Source organism: Melanostigma gelatinosum, assembly GCF_949748355.1.
Source record: "Melanostigma gelatinosum genome assembly, chromosome: 9".
Taxonomy (NCBI): domain Eukaryota; kingdom Metazoa; phylum Chordata; class Actinopteri; order Perciformes; family Zoarcidae; genus Melanostigma; species Melanostigma gelatinosum.
Window position 1 is genome coordinate 27,388,725 of NC_136642.1, and position 12,870 is coordinate 27,401,594.

Consider the following 12,870-nt stretch of genomic DNA (forward strand, 5'->3'; position numbering starts at 1 on the left):
CACAAGCTGTTCGGGTCAACAACAACACTTCGAACACACTAACACTGAGTACGGGGGCCCCCCAAGGTTGTGTGCTCAGCCCCCTTCTCTTCACCCTGCTGACCCATGACTGTAAACCCAACTACAGCTCCAACCACATCATGAAGTTCGCTGACGACACTACCGTGGTAGGTCTCATCAGTCAAAACGATGAGACTAACTACAGGAAGGAAGTGAACCAGCTGGTCCGTTGGTGCCAAAATAACAATCTCTTCCTCAATGTGGGGAAAACAAAGGAGATTGTTGTTGACTTCAGGAGAACCCACTCCCAACCCCCCCTCCCTCTGACCATCAATGGTGCTGCTGTGGAGCAGGTGAGCAGCACCAAATTCCTGGGTGTGACAATCACAGATGACCTCACCTGGAACAGCAACACCACTGCACTGGCAAAGACGGCCCAGCAACGCCTGTACTTCATCAGGAAGCTCAAGCGAGCAGGAGCCCCCTCCCCCATCATGCTCTCATTCTACCGAGGCGCCACTGAGAGCATCCTCAGCAGCTGCATCACGCTGTGGTTCGGAAGCTGCACCGCCTCCAACCGCAAGAGCCTGCAGCGCATTGTGAACTCTGCCCAGAGGATCATCGGAGTCTCACTCCCTACACTACAGGACATTTACAACACCCGCCTCACCCGCAAAGCACTCGGCATTGCGGGTGACCCCACCCACCCCTCCAACAGCCTCTTCAGCCTCCTGCCTTCAGGGAGAAGGTTCCGCAGTCTCCGTTCGAGCTCTACCCGGCTGAGGAACAGCTTCTTCCACCAGGCGGTCAGGATGCTGAACTCTCTCCCTCCCTCTCTCCTCTCGCTCCCCCTCTCTCCCCCCTGCCATCTCTGCCATCTCTCCCCTGACCTCTCTACCCTCCCCCTCACCCACCTTCCCCACTGCCTCAAATGGAACATACCAGGACATCTACTCCCCCTCACACCCTTCCCTCATCCAGCACCAGTCACTTTTTATTCTCTGCTGCTACTTGTTCATCCTTTATCTAGGCCCTTATGTTCTTAACTTTTTTTCTATTTTATTCTATTATATGTTATATGTTCATGTCTATATTACACTGTGGGACTGCAAGAAACGGCATTTCAAATTTTCTGTATGCATAACACATGTGGAAACTTTGACAATAAAGTGAACTTTGAACTTTGAACTTTGAGATGTGAAGGCCAGCACCTTGCATGCCACCTCTGTTGTGTGTATGCATGTGTGTGAGTCAATTGGTGGGTAAAGTAATCTTGCTGGAATGTGAACCTGCATCCATTTGATTGACACTTTGATTGCCAGATGATGCATTGCATTGTATTGCTGCACAAGTTAAGCAGGTACAACTTCTTTGCGGACAAACCTTATGTTCGTTTTGGGGATTCCTTTGCATCAATGACGCCACCTTGTCAGCACTGGCGTGAATCAGGGGGAGGCATTCTTTGACACAGTGCTGATGTCAGTCTAAACATGGCCTTTCTTTGAGAGATCCAGCAAGGATCAAATAGCGTCTTAGCATCCACTTGGAAGTGTATACACCGATAGAGGAGCTCAGACTGGCATGTGCGTAGACCTCACTTTATTTTTGATCCATCCAGTTTTCTGCTGCAGCTCAGCGTGGGATCACTGCGAAGTGTAACTTAAAAGATATCCATTTGATTTGGCACCCAAACAAAATCCAAACCCTACCTTCAATGTCAGTTAGAATGCATCATGGCATGCCATGCCTCATGCGTCAGTATGTGTTTGTGTACTCATATGAATAGGTGCATCGATGGTTTACATCCTTTGCTTTGGAATAGTATCTCCTGTATTCAGCAGTCAAATTAAGATTCATGAGATGATCAGCGGGAAGATAACCTGCTAACACCGCCGATACAAATAATATTCTTCAGTGCAACCACAAACACTTCACACTTCAGCATCCTCACCAGTGCCTCTCAGCAGCTTCTGACCTCTGGTCAGTGTGCGCCTGCACCGCCATGAATAATTTACTCTATTAATAAAAACTCCTTCAGACGCCCTCTAGCCTCATGAAGCCTGAATCAAAGAGTTGATTTGCAATTACAAAGCCTGCCTCTGGCCCTCGTGCGGAGCATCACAGGAGCCCTGCGGATTGTGTGACTGGTTGGGGTTGTTGAGTGTTTGTGGTCCCAGTGGCTTGTTGGGTCGGTGGGGTTGGATGGGGAGCAGGGAGGGTGCTGACAAGGAGGCGTGGGTTTGGAGATCTAAGGGAGAGCTGAGATAGGACAGGAGAAGCCTTGAGGCATGATCCGATAGCTTCTCCATCCTCTTCTTCCCACTTGCTTCTTCAGGACGCTCTCCTCCTCCTTTCAGCCCTCCACAGTGTTGTTCTCCACAAACCCTCCTCAAGGCCACAGGGCCATTCCACATCTTAGCTCATCTCTTACACTATTCCCTGTGGGAGTATAGAAGAAAGTTCCCCCCCCTAACAGTGCTGACGGTGCACTCGGCTGTCACCTGTGTCCTCAGGTTGCTGCTTATTATCCTCTGTACGTCCAGAATAGAAAGAAGGGGAAGTCTGAGTACTATATACATAATGTATAAATAATAATAATAATGCATTTTATTTGTAATGCACTTTTCATTTAAAACAATCTCAGAGTGCCACAGAGCACAGCACATAGTAAAAACATAGTAAAAAACATAGTTAAAACAAAGTTAAAACATAGTTAAAACATAGTTAAAACAAACTATAATAAAATAACTAGTAAGCATAAAAAAAAAACAGTGAATGAACAGAAACACAAAAGAAATAACTGACAGTGATTTAGGTCATAAAGGCTTTCCTGAATAGAAAGGTTTTTAGGCCGGTCTTAAAGAGACCAGGGTCTGTGTTGCCCTTAGGTGGTCAGGGATCTGGTCCATAGGCGTGGAGCTGCCGAGCCAAAGGCCCGGTCGCCCATGGTGCGGAGCTTGGTGCTGGGGACCCGGAGGAGCGAGCTGTTTGAAGATCTGAGGGTGCGGGTGGAGATTTTGGGAGTGATGAGGTCTTGTAGGTAGGGAGGTGCGTGTGTGAGTAGTAGTACTTTGTAGTCAATCCGGAATGAGACATATGTCTGCCATGTGTTTGGTAGTGTTACTAATGTTTTATCTTCTCTTACGATACACACAAATGCCTCTACCAGCCCAGTATCCCTCACTATTACATTCACAGTGGAAGATGTTCAGAGTGTGCAGGTCTGGGTGCTGGATGGTCATGTAGCGCATGTGACTTTAATGGAAAAGACCAGTTTTCATTCTATCACAGATCTCCGGTTAAGCTTTCCCAAACCTCAACCACACGCTTGAACATCCTTTTTATATTAAAATACACTTGACACTTTTATACATGTTTTAACGTACTTGTACTGTTCTCTCGATGTGTTTTACTTCCCAAGTGTTAACATAGATAAACAGCCAGCCAAACTCCTTTTCAAGAGCCAGGTATGCAAGCGTGCTTGCTCCTTTATTGATTTCGTACAGCTTAAATCAGGTTGACAACGTTGAATCAGAATGAAACTAGAAAAGAAAATACAAAACATCTTAATTGAATGCAATATGAATAACTGACAAATATAAACAGCCTTAAGTTCACATTTACTTAACAAAAGTCACCATTCTTACTCAGTCAACACATGAAGAACATAAAACACTTACAGCCATTGCTTTCTGAGGAATTCAGATGAAGGATTACTGTGGATTAAACATGGGATACCACACAGCTGCGACCATGCTCCCTGCAGTTTACAGCTCTCAACTTCCTGCTTCTCACTTCCTGCTTCTCACTTCCTGCTTCATTACGGGTATCAAAATAAACGCGCCACACCCATTTATGCATGAAACAATGAAAACACATTTCAACAGTTGACTTATTCAGAACAGAACAGTACTGTTATCTGTTATTTGTTTGTTTGTTTACCATATTGTATTGTAACTTTTAATACTTTTAATATTTCAATTATGTCTCTCTGTGTTCATTGTTTATTGTTATGAACCAGTCACCTACTCAAATCCCTTGTATGTGTAACGTACTTGGCAATAAATGGTTTTGATTGACCATAGTTCCCATTTTCAGATATGAAATAACGGAAAATCTCCACGTCAACTTTCTCTAAATGTTCAGGATGTTCACTCACATGGAGACAGAGCAGCATGTTCCAGCCTGGAGTCGCTGCTGCTCCAGGTTGTTTTTCTCATTTTCTACATTTGCAGGAAACAGAAGGTTGTTGCTTTGCTTCTAAATATCAGACCGAAACTAAAGTGCATCTTGCATTTATGCTTCTGCATAATTTGAGTTGCTCGTCCTCTCACAATGACCAAGTTCCGAAGAGAAATCGCCTCTGATTTCATGACAAATGGTGGAATTTTGTCAGAAGTAAAAGCAGCCTAGTTTGTAGATGCAGGAAGCAGTAACACGTCAGTTCTACGTGCTGTGGCCTGTATAACGGGATTTTAAACGTTTCCATCTGTCCTCTTCCACAGATTGGTACCTGGGATCCCACAAGTGGCCTGAACATGACGGGCAACCAGAAGGGGAAGACGACTAACGTCTCTGATTCTTTATCCAATCGATCCCTGATTGTCTCCACCGTACTGGTACGTCAATGAATCTGTTTCCTTTCTTTCTTTCTTTATCAGGACCATTAGCACCAGCATAAGTGTTAGCTGTTCTTCTTGGGGACCAAACATGAACAGTCAAACCGACTCATACACATTATAGCCACATAAACACAACATCAAAAACAGCGAATCTTATTCGATTTACGATCAAGTACTGAATAGAAACACAATAAGTTCTGTAGGAGCACTGGAAAGCACAACGTGCCGCTTTATTTTGAGCTACGTGTCATTTTTTCATATTTTACGTTCAAGCACTGGACCAAATCACAAAACAGTATTCAAGCTGTGACATGTTTAATGACATCTGGTGTCATAACTGTTTGAGGTATTCTTACAACTGACACACCCCTTCCCATTTTCCCCACAATTTGATCAACTTGTGTTCAGCCCATGATAATGAATGATCGGGCACTTTGTCTCTTGTGTTGGTGTTGACTCAGGCTGGTGATAAACCTGCTCTGTGCAGTCCACTAGTGTTATCTAACAGGACTTCTGAGGAATGAAGTCTGCAGAATGCAAACAGTTACCTCTCTGCCATTTTTTTCCGACAATGTGCAAATTAAATATTGCAGCTTTAAATGTCTGTTTATAGCCAAATCAAATTTTAATGGTGCTTTATGTAGGGCCAATTATAGAAGGCTAGAACAGCTCTCAGCCATAACACACTCCCTTCAAAGATGTCATTATTTTTAAGCTTTTCCTCTTGAGAAATCCTCCAGTGCTCTGCCTGGGCTGCCCTTCTGTTTGGAGCACTTTCTGGGAGCACTTTCTGGGCACTTGCTGCTCTCCCACTCAATTGGAGCAGAGTACCCCAAAGCACTGCATTCCCTAATTGCCAGTTGACTTCACCACTGTGGAGGACTCCAATGTGGTGGAGCAGGCTGAGGCAGGACTAATTGACTGATTGATTGTCCAATAAGATTCCATGGTTTACGGCCCTGCCTTGATCAGGCGTATTGTGTTATTGTCTCCGCTGCCAGTGGTGCCAAAATCCAAGGAATTCAGATTCAACCTTGAGAAGAAGCAGAAACATCTGTCCCTTCTGTCCCTTTATTGCAATCATTTTTCTAGTGATATGGAGCGTGATAAGAATTTTGCATAAACAATGTATTTGGCTTGGAGGTCATGTTCTTTCAACATTTCATGATTTGAATCAAAGTGTACCTTCTATGATTACACACATATCACACGTGCTGTGTTTATAAGTTGAATTGTTTTATTGTCTTAGACAACATGTCTTTTCACTTTGGTTCAGCCAAAAATAAAAAAATTAAAAATGTAAATAACTGACCTGAATCATTCTTGCCCATTATTACCAAGCTGGCAGTTTAGACGAGTTTGAAACATTAAAATGCAACTCAAGGTCTACTCACAAATCTCTCAACCAAATCACTCTGTTCACTTGCCATGGAGATGGATCTGTTGACATGTGAGCTCAGTAGCTGTTTGAGTTTCATCCACAGCACCATCTTCTTCTTTTTGGCTCAATGAATAAATCGATTTTACAGATTTTGGTTTGTAGCCAGTCACAGATTGCGTATTTTTGTGGATTCAAGGCGAGCCACTTTTATTCATATAGCCAAATATTAGAAGTCTTAAAGTCTCAGAGGGCTTTACAGTCTGTACCATATAAGACATCCTACTCCTCTTGTGGCTGGATTAACCGAGCAGGAGGTGCCAGAGAAAGAATAACCTGTAAGCCACTTTTATCATGGATCCAGCACTTCTGTGCAGCTTCACAGTGACAGAAAGTCTCCACACAGCTGCTGTTCACAAGAGATAGCTACAGCAGTTAACAGGCTCCTTTAAACCATGAAGCCTTGTGTTCACTATTGAGTTAGTAGATGTATTGTTGATATGGGGTCAGGCTAGCTGTTCCCCCAGCCTCCAGGCTAAGTTAGTCATTGCCCAGTTCCAGCTCCATACAGTTAGTGTTTGTGTGCGATTCTTTCAGGAGCCGATCGCTTCACAAACACTACGTTACAGTCTTAACAACAAAATGCAATTAATGAAATGACCACAAACGTATTCTCACATGGAGGACCTGGATCTGTTGCTTTTCTGTCACTGAATAATGAACTCACCATACGTCCTGTGTGTGTGTGTGTGTGTGTGTGTGTGTGTGTGCGCGTGCGTGCGTGAACATAAGCACGGCTGTACTCCTACAGACAGTGTGCCATGTGAGAATCATGCCAGTGGAGGAAGGAGCTGGTAGAAGCAGGCCGTTAAAGCCATTTATGATCCGTTATTGAGGAGGCAAGCGTAAAAATAACAATATCAAGTAAATTGCGGGTTGTCATTATTTATCGCGGGCCTGCTTTCCTTCCGCGCGTGCTGTGAAGTGATTGGATTGCAGTTATTAGCAGAGACTCTTCACGGCGGTAATTGCCATATCAGGACTGAGTCATGGGGAGATGTGTGATGGCTGTGAGCAGCGAGGGAAAGCAGGGAGGGCTGACAATAATTGGGTTTGTTACATTTGATTGATGCACACTTTCATCCAGCTTCTCATCATTTTCTCAGGGATTATGTACTATAAAACATGATGTAATTACTGTTGAGATCTTGGCCTATCAACAGTTTATCCACATTGGAAATCACTCCCGTAATGCTGCGGTGGACATGAAGTACCTTTAGGCTAATGTCTGAAGCTGGAGATAATATACTGGGTAATGTGTTGGAGAGAGCAAGGAGCAGGCCTGCTTCCACTTCCACAGAGACAACCCATGGCTGCAGGGGACAGCAGAGCTACCTGCAGGCTGCTCTAAAGGGCCAAATAACCGACAAGCTCAGGGTCAGGGTTGCACAATATTATACTGTACATGTGATCCAACATTTTCTCTGATGAAAAAACCCAGCAGCCAAGGCATCACTTTTAACAATGAAATATCTGTTGTGCCAGACAGTCCTTCTTTTTGCCACTATTGTCCCCGAACCCGACCAGAGTTAAGAACATGTGTGTGTTGTCATGGTTCTTCAGCTAAACAACTGTATTTATAGTGACTGTGTCCGTGTTGAATGACAATGTCGATGTTTCAGGGCTCGTGTATAATATAATGGCACATTCTGTTAGGATGATATCATCCATGAACATAAAAAGAACTATCTCAACTATTTCATTTTGAATAGCAGCATACACTTTACTGATAAAGTGTGGAGGCCGGATTTGCCCCACCGTGAGAGCGAGCCTGTGCGCACGCGGTACAGCAGTCTTCAGCTGCGCCGCATCGCAATAACGCTTAACGCGAGGAAGCGGAAAAGACTTTGATTCAACCCACCCACATACAGTTCGAAACCCCTCCCCCTTTCTCTATCTCAATTCCTATTGGCTAACTCCCAGGACCCTTGCCCCGGTGTGCTCTGTAATCGCCTGTCTAGAAGTCTCTCTGTCCCTACGCCTTGCTCTTAATACATTCAATGTCTACAAATTCTACTTCTAGCTACTAATCCTAAAACACTTTTATGCTTATCCTAATTATGCATTTCCAAAACACTTATGATTATGACTAATTATGAATTCTTAAATATGAATCATAAAACACTTCTATTATAACTTCTTAACACACAGTTCTACACTCAAATATCCTACAAAAGCAGTAACACATTGAGGTGGTTATCATAATGCACGTTAACCATTTGATGTAGAACCATACATACAGTACACATACAGTACAAAGTCTGACTTAATCTCTTACATGTGGCAAATACAATTTAATAGTATCCAGTGTCAAAAATATCAGCATACATCTCATGCATTTGTTTAGATTTTTACACTTCAAATCATAACGTTAATGGTACTTTTATCGTGTCTCTTCCCAAACATACAATGAAACTCAAGCAACACGCTGATTAAGGCTGCAGTGTCTTCTCTTAGGCATCGATGATTCTTCTTCTCATTATACATCATATGTAGGTTCCTTCCTACAAAAACATAGGAAGCTATCATGTTACATCAAGAGCAGGACATTGAAACATGAAATGCATACAAGAATCAGCTTTATTGCCAATTAGGTTTTCACATACAAGGAATTGGCCTTGGTGCATAACAGTAACCATAGAAGAAGCCAAAGTAAAGCAAGTACTGCAGTCAAGAGATATAAAGAAAACAGAAGAAGAAGAAACGTTTCATCGATTAAGAGCTGTATCATTTTGTGCAGGAATGTGCAACACATTGTCCAATGAACTGATGAACACATTATTACCTCCACTCAGCACACGATGCCTTCAGTCTGGTTAGTTGTCTATCTGAAGGACTGGGTCACATGACACACAGCTCACTGACTGCTCCTGGAGCGCTGCGCTCTGGGTGACCTAATTATAATAGGAAACGGATCTTGTTCATAATTATTTTCTTGTTATAGCAAGAAAATGTTTTCATTGAATATAATATATATTATAATAATTCATTGTAATAGTGGCAGCAATAGGCTGCCGTACAAACACTCTTAGAAGGCAAAGTTACTGCATATTATTTTGATATGAATTAATAAGCAGTACATTAGTCGTCATTCATTTTGAATGTAAATGAGAATAAACATATATCTATATATCACCATATCCTCAGCATGCTCTCTTGCTCTGTTTAAGCAACGGGCAGCAGTAGTCCTACATCACAGCGATGACGGAGCACCTGCCTGTATGCCTTTGTTCTCCACTGCAGCCATACTTCATGAAAGGGAATCAATATTACTAAAATAAATGTTTGAAACTGACTCAAATAAGGCAGTAGCATTTGTTTTGCTGGGGCACACAATCTATTGTTCTTCATTTGTAGGAGAGGAATGGGCCTGATGGTGTGTGAGGAGAGGCTGCAGGATGTGGTCCAGCTTTAATTAGGTTAGCAGAGATACTCAGCTGCTCCTTCACTCCTCACTCCATCTCTTTAATTAAAGATGCACCGGCCTCAATCTGCAGGAGACAGGAGGGAGTGTGTGTGTGTGTGTGTGTGTGTGTGTGTGTGTGTGTGCGTGCGTGCGAGAGAGAGAGCGAGAGAGAGTGTGAGTGAGTGAGTGTGAGTGAGTGTGTGTGTGTGTGGTTGCATGTGACAGTAAGCGTGGGCTTGTGTTGGTTTATAGACCTGCAGTAACTCAACAGTAATGCTCCAAGTCGCTGTGAGTGAAACCGCTCTAGAGATAATATAACACCTAGAACAAGGAACACACGCACAATAAGACAAAGAAATGACACAACAGCAATTCAATTCTTGAAGCATCTTTTGAAACATTTATAGAGGAACATTGTTCTGTCAAGTGGGAGAAGCCACGAGTCATATTACGTAGATTACGTAGTCATATCTTATTTATATCCATGATTTGGAGTGAACCTGTGAATTTGCTTTGAAGTACCGTACTTTTCGGACTATAAGCCGCTACTTTTTACCCCACGCTTTGAGGCGTCAGCTTATAGTCCGGTGCGCTTTATATCCGGATTTTTCCGTATCTTTTCTCTGCCACAACAACAACCGCAACTTCCGGTTCCGGTCTAACAGCAGCAAGCCAGTTAGCTGTAAATGCTATTCAGAGCTATGAGCAGAGAAGATCAGCTTTTTCTCAAGTCTGCCAGTGGATCCTAACAGCTCAGAACAGTGTGACAGAATCCACCTTCACCAACGGGTTCTGAAAGGCTGGGACAGTACAAGATTAAGGGGACAGCGTAATGAGGACGACAACGCAAGCTCAGGGGCGGATTTGGCCCGGTTCATGATGTGGTGTGTTCAAGGACCCAAATGCAGACTCGTTTTTTCCAATATTTTTTTTTTCCAGTTTTTTTTCCAGTTCTACAAAACTTGTTCTACAAAACTTGTTCAAGAGTTTTTTTGTGTGCGTGTTTTTGAGTGAGAGAAATAAATGTTTTGTATGATCTTAGTTCATGTATAATTGTGTTTACAATGGCTGGTATGATGATGTTGCGCGGCCTTTTTTTTCGGACTTTTATTTTAATATGTCTGGTCTGATGATCATGTCATAAGATCATATCTGGAAGATATCTAGAAGATTTGCCACAATTGTGGCCAACAATCGACGAACTATGATCGCTGTATGGCGGCGTCTCACCACGGAGCATATGGCGGATGAATACATAACACACCTGTATTCGCACTGGGCGGAGCCGATCGCACACGGCAGATGAATGCATGCTCGTGATTCGACCCCGGACGGATAAAAGCGTGTCCAGCCACTGTGAGTTTCATTCATTCCACGCATCTCGCCTCGCTCGCCATGGAGAAAACCGGTACACGAAGAAATGCGTATGATGCTGCTTTTAAGTTAAAAGCGATCCGCCTGGCTGTCGAAGAAGGAAATAGAGCTTCTGCACATTCGCTCGGCGTCAATGAATCGATGGTGAGACGCTGGAGACGCCAGGCCGAAGAACTGAGCTGCTGCAAAAAGACGACAAAAGCCTTCAGAGGCAGGAAAAGCAGGTGGCCTGATCTTGAAAACACTCTTGAGGATTGGGTGAACACACAGAGAGCAGACGGTCGAGGTGTTTCCACCGTGCAAATCCGACTGAAGGCTAAAGCCCTCGCCACCGAAAAGAACATTGGAGATTTCAGAGGTGGACCGTCTTGGTGTTTCAGATTCATGCAACGAAAGGGCCTGTCGATTAGAACACGGACGACCGCTGGTCAGCAACTCCCTCCCGACTTCAAGGAAAAAATGACAAACTTCAGCGAATACACGCAAAGACATATAACCGAAAATTCCATTGGACCAGACGACATAATAAATATGGACGAAGTACCTTTGACGTTTGACCTCCCTCTCACTAGGACTGTTAACAGAAAGGGTGAGTCTTCCATCACGCTCAAAACAGCTGGCCATGAGAGAACGCATTTCACGTGTGTTCTGGGCTGCACAGCATCCGGACAAAAGCTTCCACCCATGGTGATTTTTAAGCGGATGACAATGGCGAAAGAATAATTCCCGAAAGGAATCGCCGTGAAAGTGAACAAGAAAGGGTGGATGATAGAAAGCGTAATGAAGGAATGGCTGACGGAATGCTAGGCGAAGCGAACAGGGGGACTTTTTCACAGAAAAACGGCATTGCTAGTTTTGGACAGCATGAGAACCCACATAACGGATTCTGTTAAAGCAGCCATCAAGACGACAAACTCTATTCTAGCTGTGATTCCTGGGGGCACAACAAAGTATGTGCAGCCCCTTGACATTAGTGTGAACCGTTCATTTAAGGTGGCACTCCGAGTTCAGTGGGAGGCTTGGATGACGGTCGGAGAGAAATCCTTCACAAAAACTGGCCGCATGCGAAGAGCAACTTTCTCTCAAGTCTGCCAGTGGATCCTAACAGCGTGGAGCAGTGTGAAAGAATCCACGATCACCAACGGCTTCCGAAAGGCTGGACTACTGCGAGATGATGACAGCGCAAGGGCGGATTTGCCTCGGGAGCAAAGTGACACTGACGAAAGATTGACTGAAAGCACGAACGAAGCAATTCTGAGGCTGTTCAATTCCGACACTGAAGAAGATGACTTTGATGGTTTTAGTGCACAGGAGGACGAAGGCGACAGCGACAGCGATCAATGCGATCCTGTGTCTAACCAGCCACTTTCCGGCTCGGATCAGAGGGATTACCATAAGCCACTACCCGGCTTGGACCTGTGCGGAGCACGTGGAGACGCCTCCTAGTTGACTTACGGTATTACCGTTTTTTCCAGTTTTTTTTTTTTTACAGTTCTACAAAACTTGTTCCAAGAGTTTTTTTGTGTGTGTGTTTTTGAGTGAGAAATAAATCATCTTGGTTTGCAATAGAACTCTGCTGTCCTGCGTCTGCATTTGGGTCCTTCAACACACCACATCATGAAACTGTAGGTACCGTACATGTCCGACTTGCTAGCTCCTAAGCTAATTTTAACATTACGGTCAATGGGGAAATGCTAACCGCGATTAGCATTAGCGAATATAATATATCTTCGTACATCTTTTCATGCAGATATACTTACAGACTAAGGTCTCTCAAGGCTACCAAACAGAAGAAGTGAAACGAAGCAGCGTGTCTTCTCATTCGAATCTAAAAGCAACGAGGCAATAACTTGCCCGTAGCAGTCTGCAGTTAGCCGTAAATGCTATTCAGAGCTATGAGCAACGTAGACACGCACGCTGCATGAGAAGATCAGCTTTTTCTCAAGTCTGCCAGTGGATCCTAACAGCGCAGAACAGTGTGACAGAATCCACCATCACCAAGGGCTTCTGAAAGTCTGGGATAGTACTAG

The 12,870-nt window shown here is 43.9% G+C and overlaps 1 protein-coding gene across 1 annotated transcript in view; it reads left to right on the plus strand.

The window, feature by feature from the left end:
- Window positions 1–12,870, plus strand: part of grik2 (glutamate receptor, ionotropic, kainate 2) — a gene marked incomplete at its 3' end in the record, with an annotated part of 346,108 nt that overhangs the window by 248,367 nt on the left and 84,871 nt on the right. The window contains exon 10 of the mRNA XM_079275707.1: window positions 4,506–4,619. Within this exon, the coding sequence (XP_079131833.1) occupies window positions 4,506–4,619 (114 nt within the window). The remainder of the gene's footprint in view (window positions 1–4,505; window positions 4,620–12,870) is intronic.